Consider the following 11509-nt stretch of genomic DNA (forward strand, 5'->3'; position numbering starts at 1 on the left):
GAGCTGGCCACAGACCTTCCGCCTTTTAGGCCCGACTGCCAAACTACAACAGTATGGGTCCGATTGCCAATCCTCCCGACTTGCAAACCATCTGACTTGTTTGGTCTAGCTACAGACATCCCGACCAACAAACCACCCGATTTGTTGGTTCTGCCGCAGAATTCCGTCCTGATAACTTCCCGACCTGAGGGCCCCCCGACTTGCGGACTTCCCGTCCTGAAGGCCTCCCGACCTGCAGACTTCCCGTCCCGATGACTTTCCATCTTGAGGACCTCCCGACCTGAAAACCTTCCGACCTGAGGTCTTTCCGTCTTGAGGACCTCCCGACCTGAAGACCTTCCGACCTGAGGTCTTTCCGTCTCGAGGACCTACCGACCTGAGATCCTTCCGTCCTGATGGCTTTCCGTCTTGAGGACCTCCCGACTCGAAGACCTTCCGACCTGAGGTCTTTCCGTCTTGAGGACCTACCGACCTGAGGTCCTTCCGTCCTGATGGCTTTCCGTCTTGAGGACCTCCCGACTCGAAGACCTTCCGACCTGAGGTCTTTCCGTCTTGAGGACCTACCGACCTGAGGTCCTTCCGTCCTGAATTTTCCTTAGAAATAAACCTATTTTCCTTGATTTCCTCACGGTGTCCTTCAGCCAGTTCAAATCAACCCTATTGCCAGGCCCATTCTTCTTTTTACCTTGGGCTTTTAACCTAGTTCTAAATTTCGTACGTAACAATATGTTTTGATAAAGTTGAAGATTATAATTTTAATATCATTTTATATCATTCTTTAAATGCAGTTGTGGAAAAATGTTGGGCCTACTCTATTTTTGAGGAAAAAATCGGTAGGGTATGATTAAGAATAATATTACCCAATGTTGGAATAATTTGGTTAGAGAAGCACAATTCATGCCTATAGTTGGAATGGTTAAAAATATTTGTAGAAAAATCATAATAATGATGCAAAAAGTAAGAGAAGAATTACTAAGCCTGGCAGGTACCTTGTGTCCCAAAAAAAGAGAAGTGGCACAAATATCTTTGACATCTCGTAAACTTCATATTGACATATCAACTACATAGAGCTTTGAGGTTGTCGGTGATGATGAGTCGTGCGCAGTTGATTTGCAAATGAGAACTTGTACTTGCAAAGAATGACAATTATATAAAATTTATTGCAAGCATGCATGTGCTTGTATACATCATAAAGAGCTATCTTAGTATGATTTTTGTGATGAACACTGTAAAGTAGGCATGTACCAAGAAGCCTATCGAGTGACGATAAGTCTTATTCCGACATGTGAGTTTAATAGCTCTCAAGTTGAGCTTGAAGATGCGACTCATCCCTAAAATGTTCGTCCTCAACCTGGGGGTCACATAAGCAAAAAAAATATCATCATAAGTAGATATTCAACCTCAAAAGTACAAAAATTGTGGAAGGTCTGTTCATAATAAAAGAACATGCAAACATCCCCCACTACATTACTAATATGGTATTTTTATTAAGGGTATTTTCTGAAAGTTGTTTTGTGGAAGAACCAATTGAAGTTGTCGATTCTTTTTTAAACTTATATATTAGAGCAACATTATTGATTTTTTTTTATATGCTATTTGTTATATGTATAGGTGATGTTTTCTATTTAATATTTTTACTCGTATAAAAATTAATTTAAAAAGGACATAGTGTTGTTTTCAACAATACCTTATAGATAGCATGTATTGCCAACATCTTATAGAAGTATTGGTTGCACTACAATAAAGTAATAAAATAAAATAAAAATGTACAAAGCCTTGTCTTATAAAGTATATTTTCTCCCTTAAAAAGTACAAACAACACCGCAACTCTTTTCGACATGATTTCATTGTTGCGATAGTATATCTTTTCAACTCAACCCATTTAATGTTATTTGTGTTTATTGTCGATGTAAACCTACAAAGTTCAATTCCTCAATTAGGGTATGTTTAGGTCAAAATAGTAGAAGGTTACTATCTAGTGAACATGAATATATTTGAAGCAAAATATTGTGCAGTGTTCAATCATAAAATCATCGCTCGAAAATAAATCGTTTGATTCGATATACTGATAATAGTAATAATTTGAAAAAAACAAAAATAGCAACAACTCTTAAAAAAATGCAAAATATTTATAAAAGGATTAGTCTCAAGCAAATAAAGTTTTTTTTTTTTTTTTTAAAAAAAAAGTATCTCGAATACTTTGTAGAAGTACTTGTTACTTTACAATAAAGTATTAAAAATGAAATGAAAAAGTACAAACCTTTTTATCTTAAAAAAGTATATTTTCTCTGATAAAAGTACAAACAACACACCTAGTTGTAGAAATATTGGTTGCACTACAATAAATATTAAAAATACAATGAAAAAGTACAAACCTTTGTTTTAATAAATCATTACTCTGACAATAAGTTGTTTGATTCCATATAATAATAATAATAATAATAATTCATTTATAAGGGTTTAAATCACAATAGTAGAATATAACAATCTAGTGAACATGAACAAAGTATGAACAAGTACACGAGATATCCGGTAAGGGTACTAACAGCGGAGTCTAAAAGTACCAATCACATCACAAGACAAAACTTGATTGATAATAAATTTGGTTTATGCCAACATCTAACGGATTAATAGATCTCTAAAAATAATAATAATAATAATGTATATCAATATTTTCATTTAGAAACGCACAAACAAGCTTCATTCTGTCCATCAATAGAATTTTTTTTTCATTCAATTCGAGCATCATTCAGCAAAGAAGCAGCAACAATAGCTCAATAGTATTAAATATTCACTATGTTCTCATAGTCCCACCAAGTAGATGTATTCATGGACATAACATTGAGACTATAGACACACAAAGATCCCACAATCAAGCTTTTTTGGATCTTGTTTCCGACAAAACTGGATACTTGACTTTCCGTGATTCCTTGGCTTCCAATTAAAACCATGAACCTTTAGTTAAAGAAAATGGAGTAAAAACTTTTCATTCATTATATAAATAAAATAAGGTATATTAGTTATATAAGTTGTATATTTAAAGTGAAATAGTACTCATATTAAAATAAAATTCTATCAGAGTATTTGCATCGCCCCTAAATTTTGGAGAAGGCATAGAGTCGCAGTGTGTGATATGTTTTTCTTTAGAATCAATAACAAGAAGGTATCAATGGAAGCCAGTTAAGACTGAAATAAGGATACCATGACACATGTTGATGCTATTTTATTGAAACCATTTTTTACAATCCCACAAATAACCAAGAAAGTCATCAAAATTTACTTATAGGTACATAACCAGTTTTAAATCTCTTGGTGCGCAACTTATTCATAAGACTTTTTTTTAAACACCCAATAAGCATTACTAATAAATATTTTATATAATAATACTAATAGTAAATAAATAAAATAGACCTTACCGCAATATATATATATATATAAACATATCTCACACTATGATCCAAATTATGATGGCGTTTGTGTGCTTCCCTACAATAATCTTGTTAAATCCATCAATAACCTCACCATCAGTAGAACGGTTGAACAAAACATCAACAATAGATGTTCCAACTATATGTTGATCTTCAGAATGCCAAATAGTGATCCTAAGAAATTAAAAAAAAAAAAAAAACAATAATAAATGTATTTGAAAATATAATTAAAATTACACCAAAACTAAAATAATATTACTTACCTAAAATTTGCATTGCAAAGAAAGTTATTAATAATCTCATATGCATTTTCAGAAATGACTTCTCTCCCGTTGAAGTTAATATTCTTGTGATACTCATCATATTTTTAAGGAGAATAACCGCTCTCATTCTCGCTCTCGCTCTTGACTTCATTATTGATAGTTTGAAAATAGTTTAATGCATCAATTTCTTATTTACTTGCAATATAATAATAATAATAATAATAATAATAATAATAATAATAATAATTAAACAATGATTCATACTTACCAAATATGGAGGTCAACTATTATTTTATATTATTTTCTCTTGTTGATTTGGCAGAGGAGAGGCAGATGAAGTCATAAATTGACTATCTTTTTTTTTTTTCTTTTTCTATCATTTCGACCACGCACATCTTGGACAATGGACAATATCAAGTGTTCTAAGTTGCATATATTATCGAAGTCCTCTCCAATCAAGTTGTCCCCCTCTTATTTTTCTCAAGCCTTTCAATTATCTCCTCTTTATTAGGAGCTTCGATGTCATCCCCATCTCTATTGAATTTTTCTTCATCCTCATGCATTTCTTCATAGTCACCGTCCTCTATAACTTTGACATCATCAATAGTCATTTTCGTTGTATTTTCATGTCCAACAACTTTCATTTCATCACTAGGCATTTCCTTTGAATCATGATCCCAACAATTTTATTTTACCGATTAAATGTTTTCCAACTCGCTCATCTTCACTTCCCTCATTCGATTTACTGCAGCAACATATCTCTTCGAATTCATGTAGTAGCGTGCATAGCTTCTCAGTCAATGACTTATTTTCTATTACTTTGTTTCTTAGTCTCATGCATTCCTCATAAACATTCTAAAGAAATATACATATTAGACATTGCATTGAAATTAAATAAATTTAAAATTTGCAATGGTAATCAAAGACTCCTCCACTTTTCTGACTGTGAATTCAATGACATTCCATTGTTTAATTTGTTCGGGTAACTTCAAACTTCTTTCACCATCTCCAATAGATTTTGTCTCGATCACAACAGGGAATTCTTTCATAAATCTATTCCTACAATATCAATTTTTAAAGTGTTACCTAGTTGTGAAATTTAAATTATGAATTTATAAGATATTAGAACAAATAAAACATATACCATTAGCCCAACTATGCTACCATCCAAGTAGACTATTTCTCTGGATTTGAAGTTTGTCATTGACTTTACTAAAAAATCATATACAACTCTATCCCAAGCATACTCTCCAATAGAATCCAAATTGTCAATATGGTGAAATAAAAATGAAGGAATGGAGTAATTTCCAGTTGGAAATAAAATACAACAAAACACAAACAAAATAAATAAATAATTTTTTTTTTGAATGTTTCCTCCAGTACTTTCTTCTTTCAAAGCACTCCTTGTATGTTCAACAATGATTTTGTGTTTGACATTACTTACATTTCCATTGAACAAGTTTGTAAGTAATTCAGATGTTGATAGGATGTTATCAGCTTTAAAATGAAGTCTCATTGTAACAAAAAACTCTTCATATGAAAATGGTATAACAACATTTATTTGTTTGGAGGTTTGGATTTTAGATTGAGATTTGAATAGTAAAAATTTTGAATTTGAATAGTTATATGATGTGATATAAATAGGTGTTGATGCGATGTTTTAAATGTAAAATTGATTTTTAGTATAATATAAAAAAATAAAAAATAGGTGTTTGATTTGATATTTTTGGGGGGAAAATTTTGGATGAATAGTAGGATTTTGACAAAATCCTACAAACGAACACACCCTAAATGTGAACTTTCGTGTTGACCCATCAAATTGAGCCACTAGCGTCTCAACATGATCCCACGGAATAATGTCTTTTGGCATGTCGAAAAAATGCTTAAATAAGGTTGGCGCATGGCAGTAAAATGCACTTCTTTCATAATTTTTTTTTTCGAAAAATTTATTTATTTCCAAACAAAAATAGTAGAACAACGAAAAATGTATCTTTGTTATAAATCAATAACAAAATTTATAAGTAAGGATCTTAATATATTTTTTCTACAACATATAATTGTATTACATCAAAATAATAAAAGTAACACCAAAAAGTAAAAGTAAAGAGAAATAAAATGTAGTAAAATTTGTGTAAAAGCAACACTTAAAATTATAATAGAATTCCAATTTATTCAAAACTTTAATTTGAAAATCAAACATAAATATGATTATATTAAAAAAATAAATTTAAATTCAGTCAACCAACACGAGGACGAAGATACACAATTTATTGTTGACTCGGAAATGAATCACTTTATCCTCTGTGTCTCCTAATTACATATAAGTTTTCTAGAAATAACGAAAGAACATACTAACATTAAGCCTAAATGAAAGCAATTAAAAATAATTTTTTATTAAACTTGCGATGTAGTCCACTATGGAATAATGTTTTTATATGTATTTTATGAAAAATAATTATATGATTTTGCTATTATTCACTTAGAGAGTTAGTTTTGTCATCAGCTAAAACATCAAGAATAATTTTCTAATAGACTAATTATATGTGAACCTCCAAACACATCACCACTTACTTGACTAAAATTTTTCGTACTTCCTCGGTTGTTTTAACTAAGGCAGTAAATATTGAGCTCAAATACATCTATCCACAGTAGAACCATATATATTTAGGCTTAAGTTCAAAAAATATCAAGTGACTCAGCAAGTTATCGAACTTAAATAGAAGTTAGAAATAGCTTAAATTCAGTTCCAAATCAATGTTGGTTGACCTCAAATTGGGTTTTAAGTCACATGAACCACTTCCTACTCATCATTAGAAACTAAAACAACATATCGAACAAGGAATATAAAGTAAGTAATATGCATTGCAATGCCGAACAATAACACTTCCATAAAAAAATAAGAACAATAAAACTATTTTAGACAAAGTTAGTTGAACAATGAACAATGTGAACACAATGTACTTCATCCACCGCAAACAAATATGCTCTCCGTCTCAACATCTCTATTACTTTTTGAAATCTCATGCTATCCATTTCTACTCTCTTTATTTATATGTCGACTTATCGTACATTTTTAGGATATTAAGATTCATCATCCATCGTTGCTAAAAGTAAAATATAAATAAGTTGAGATGAAGTTCAAACCTCTTGGGCACTTTCAATTTCCGTTCACCGTGGTCGTCTTCGCCGTCGGAGAGAATTGAGAAATCAATTTCTTCTTGTCGCGTTGCTGGGGTGGAAGGTTTAGGGTAAATTAATTTGGGATTTTTTTTTTTTTTTTTTTTTTAATCTAGGGTAAGATAATAAAATAAATAAAAAAGGTATAAATAGGGTATAAAAGTAAATTTTTGAATTAAATTTATAAATATGGAGTAATTAAGGATTTGTAGAAAGTTATATGGAACAAATTATAATTGGAGATTGAATAGGAAAATATAATGAGAGAGAGAGATTTTAAGAAAAATCACCCATTTTTTAATGTAACTTTTATTTTTTTCAAAGATTTTTCTTTAACACGTTTTTTTCAAAAAAATTAATACATTACGGGTGTGTTTGTTTTGGATTTTGAGTTAGGATTTGAATAGTAAAAAATTTTGAATTTGAATAGTTGTACGATGTGATATAAATAGGTGTTGATGGAATATTTTGAATATAAAATTGATTTTTAGTATAATATAAAAAATAAAAAAAAGAGTTTGATTTTATATTTTTTGGGGAAAAAAATAGGATGAATAGTATAAATCCACCAAAATACTTCAAACAAACACACCCTACATATATTTATTATTTTTATATTTCATACACAATTTCCTGTACTTCACATAATTTTTTTTTTTTTTTTTTTTTTCCAAAAATCTCACAAAACAAACACACATAATTCAATAACTAAAACTAAAAATAGATCATAAAAGTTTTTCGAGGGATAAAAGCCGAAAGTATTAAAAGAAATTTTTATATTCAATTTTTTTCTACAAAAATTGAAACATTCTCTTTTCATTTTATTTCTCTGTTGATGGATGTCCGAATACAAAAAGGAATAAGAAAAAGATAAAATAAGCATGATGGGAACCGAACCCTCAACTGAGGATCAAGGTCAAGGTCGAGGTCGAGGGCTTTGCCATGATTATTACATAATAAAACTATTATATACCAAAACTGTAACTATCACAAAAGTGTAATACTCTGAGCACCACAAAAAATTACAATTATAAATTTCCAAGGAGTAAAACATTCGCATACAACACCACAGATTATTCATGAGAGAAATGCTCCAAAGTCAGATCAATCATCATGGACATATGCAAGCGTGGAGAAGAAGAGGAAGAAAAAGAACCCGGATAATCGACCAACTCGTAATCAGACATTAACTTGGAAGGATTCGACCACTGTCTTCAGTCGATCTTTCATCTTCTCCCACCTTCGCTCATTCGCGCCCGTTGTTAATGTATAGAACTTTCCTGCAACCAAATAAGTTTGTGAGTACGCTCACTTTGCGTTTTTGCCAAATTGGGAAAAAAATGAGCACAAAAATAGATCATGGTGTCGGATTCGATGCTCATTGTCTTACCGTTGCCAATGCAGACGGTGCTGAGAGCATGACGGGTGTAGTTTGGCGCTTTTGCGATGAATTCGAATGTGTAATAAGCTTTACCATCGACATCGTGCTGTGAGATCACCAGGGGAGGATAAGGGGTTAGGAATGGATCCATAATTATCAAATGAGTACGGAAAAGTAGTGTTTGTGGTAAATGAGTTTTGCATTAATTGTACCTCTGTGGCCTCGATTAGCTTTGTCTTTTGAGTGGGAGAAGCCAATACCTTATTGATTAAGGTTTCGCCAACCTTGAAACAAGAAGAAATAAACAGAGTCGGGATTGTCAGAGGCGTCTGGGAGATGATTGAGATGGACGAATGAGATCATGGAATAATCTAGCAGGCACATCCGGGATACAATCGATGATGAAATGATAGCACATTATTTCAATGCTTTTTAAAGATAACGATCATTTGGATACCTCTTGTGGTGGCCCGAAATCGCGGATGTCTTGTTTGCTTGTAGGGATCAAATTTACGCTGACGCTTTCCAGAGGTTCGATCACATCTTTGAAGACCTTGTCTTGTCCTTCCACAACTACCTCCTGGTTTGCCAAGAAAGATCAGACCTTCATAGTTAGATTGTAATAAGAGACAGAAATAAAAATAAAAGATAAAAAGAAAGAAATGCCACGAGAATGAAGACCTGCCAACCGAAAGGATACAGAAAAGTGTAGCCATCTTTCTTATCTGTGACCAGAAGAAATCCCTTCTTTGTTTCTGCAGCTACTGAAACATATAAAACGATATTCTATTAGCGAATCAGGCGTAAATTCACCACAAAACAACCGAAGGGCACATTCTTTTAACTAAAAGGAAATTATACTTATCAAAACTACTTTTTTCCATTCACCACATGATGGTAAAGTTTATTCATGAATATGGAAATGAGTATGACTATATCGGAGGGCCATGTCATTAGCTTCCATGAAAATGAGGAACTTAACTATTATGTCAGTACAGAATCGTGGTATATGGAATGTTTTTCTCATGAAATGATGATAAGAACATGAAAATCAAAAAATACATGAATGCAGAAAGTAAATGATAAAACAAAGAGAATCTAAAATTCCGTAACACAGATAAGATACTACAAGCAGATCCTAAGTTCCTAACAGGAAAATGACCTACATGCTGTTATAGCCGGCCGAGAAAGGAATAACCAAGGGGCAGTCGTTGCCCCCATAGAAAGGAGTTCACGTCTTCCCGGTCTATCTGTCGTAAACATGAAAAATTGGTCAGTAGATGGTTCAATTTGAATTAAATTATACTGAGAAGATGACACACATAAATTATTTTGGAAGTCTAATTTCTCTCTTTATGTTCCTAAGTCATTCATAGTTGGAATAGCATTTCGATATAAGGATATCTAATAAAGAAGGTTGACTATGGGCAACGATTGAAGAGTTAAACCAATTGTACCAGCTTTTTGTGCTTATAGTGATTCTAAAATGGCTACAATAAACCCGCAGATAGACAAAGACAAAAACAACACAACTAAATATTTCTAAAAAATGCCGTTTAGTGGTGGAAGGTGTACTTCCATGGTGCATTGCATATTGATCCAAGTCTTAAATAAGACCAAAAAGGAAAAACAAAAAAGACTATAGCACAAAATACCTCTGCAAGGGGAAGTTGATGTCGAAGTTGAAGGCTCATGCTCAGATTTCACAACAAAGGATATACTTCTTCGCAATTGACCATGACTATATGGACCTAACTGATGAGCTGGAAAATATAAGGCCGAAGAACTTTAAGCATATAAGTTTCCATAGGTAAATAATGAAAACTAGAACCTGTAGTGATGCATTTAGCAGACATTTGTGGTGAATAGACGCTGATGTAAGCAAAGTCACCATATCTGATTCAACTAAAGGGAAAGTATCAGATCACAAAATTTCGAATACAAATATCATGAGTTCCAATCAATTAATGAATGGAATAAAATTATTCGATTTGTATACAACCCTAACGTAATATATATAATTATTCAAAACCTTCTGAAATGTTGAAACTGAAATGCATGCATTCACGCGAGCTCCTGAGTAATCATTTATGCATCACTTGCTCATCCAGTGTGAAAAAGATAATGATGGAAATCAAATTTGATGCAGTTACCATGTTTTTTAATCTTTTGAGCTAACATCTTCAATTCGCTAGAAACTTACAACTTGTCCAGTCACTCGCGAGGATTCAAAGTATTAACCTTTTCCTTGTGATCGAAAGATCATTACAAAGAAGGCAATCAAAAACATTATTAGACATTTAAATTTATAAGATTTCAAGTTGTGTAGTTCCAATAAAATAGCACAAAATTTGGCTCCTTTCCATATTTCTGTCCTAAAACATGTTTGTTCATAATCCAATATGCCAGAGTTCTGTTATTTTTTTTCTACCTCAGGAATGCAGGTTTTGCTATTTCAAGTTTCAAATATCTTCACTTCGATTCTAACCCAACATTTCAACCAAAAAAAAAAAAAGCCTCCAAATTCTTAGAAACAATCTACGCACAAATCCAGTTACTAACTTGTTCAACTAAAAACTTGAGTGCTGTCAACTCGCATTTCCGTGAATTTCTTCAAACTTTGATAGGACAGTTCTTCAAGTTCAACGAAAGTATCAATTCGGGCATTCTATGCATCTAAAAAAATGCAATCTAACAATTCCTGATGCAAAACCTAGAAAACTTAACCCTAACCAATTACAGAGGAAGGTCACACCCCCCTAAACTAAAGTCGGAAAGGCAAAAAGAATTCGATTGTAACTGCAACAGAAGACACTTTCACACATTGTCGTTAAAATCAAAACCTTACCCCTCAGGTCAGGTGGGAGAACTTTCCGGCGAAACAGGGACGTCCGCTGAGCGCCACGCGTGTCCACAAGAAAAAGGAACTGCTTATCGCTTCCAAATCAGCCTCCTATTTACATCTCCTTCAATTTGTAAGAAGTCAGAAAGCCCCTTCTACACCATGAACCATGCAAACAAAAAGGTGCAGATAGTTGTGCCCCTTTTCGTCTTTTCAACAGGTACCCAGCCTGCACAAACTATTGGCCGAAGGCTAATTTCCTGCATGATAAAATTAAATAGTTATTCGACTTTATATTTTATTAGAAAAATTAGAAAATAATTCCTATGTCCAGATTTTTTTTTATATAGTAAATTAGAAAAAAAAAAATTTATTGATTAATAAAAATGTTGAAATTTGTTTTTATTTTATGCTTTTA

At 32.4% G+C, this 11509-nt stretch overlaps 1 protein-coding gene across 5 annotated transcripts; it reads right to left on the minus strand.

Annotated features, from left to right (window-relative positions):
• Positions 1-7814: 7814 nt before the first annotated feature.
• Positions 7815-11221, minus strand: LOC127252305 (psbP-like protein 1, chloroplastic). Of its 5 annotated transcripts, none has more exons than XM_051276414.1 (9): positions 11098-11221; positions 10081-10145; positions 9905-10000; positions 9416-9499; positions 8931-9013; positions 8707-8829; positions 8462-8533; positions 8259-8355; positions 7815-8148 (listed from the first exon to the last, which is right to left on the minus strand). In XM_051276414.1, exons 2-9 carry the CDS (start codon positions 10103-10105, stop codon positions 8048-8050), a joined length of 681 nt encoding a protein of 226 aa, XP_051132371.1. In that variant the 5' UTR covers positions 10106-10145; positions 11098-11221; the 3' UTR covers positions 7815-8047. The 5 variants fall into 5 exon arrangements, with proteins under 5 accessions (XP_051132371.1, XP_051132368.1, XP_051132372.1 ...); XM_051276411.1 differs by having other exon boundaries at positions 9905-10004; XM_051276415.1 differs by having other exon boundaries at positions 10081-10154.
• Between the last annotated feature and the right edge of the window lie 288 nt (positions 11222-11509).

Source organism: Andrographis paniculata, unplaced genomic scaffold (assembly GCF_009805555.1).
Source record: "Andrographis paniculata isolate CXL003 unplaced genomic scaffold, ASM980555v1 Contig46END, whole genome shotgun sequence".
NCBI classification, from domain to species: domain Eukaryota; kingdom Viridiplantae; phylum Streptophyta; class Magnoliopsida; order Lamiales; family Acanthaceae; genus Andrographis; species Andrographis paniculata.

Excerpts from the sequence above, each read along its gene's own strand:
- LOC127252305 (XM_051276410.1), bottom strand. The coding sequence starts at position 10,309 with ATGCATTTCAGTTTCAACATTTCAGAAG. Across the intron at positions 10,005-10,080 it reads TGCTAAATGCATCACTACAG|TTAGGTCCATATAGTCATGG; the intron begins GTTCTAGTTTTC and ends CCAGCTCATCAG. Across the intron at positions 9,014-9,415 it reads TCGGCCGGCTATAACAGCAT|TAGCTGCAGAAACAAAGAAG; the intron begins GTAGGTCATTTT and ends TATATGTTTCAG.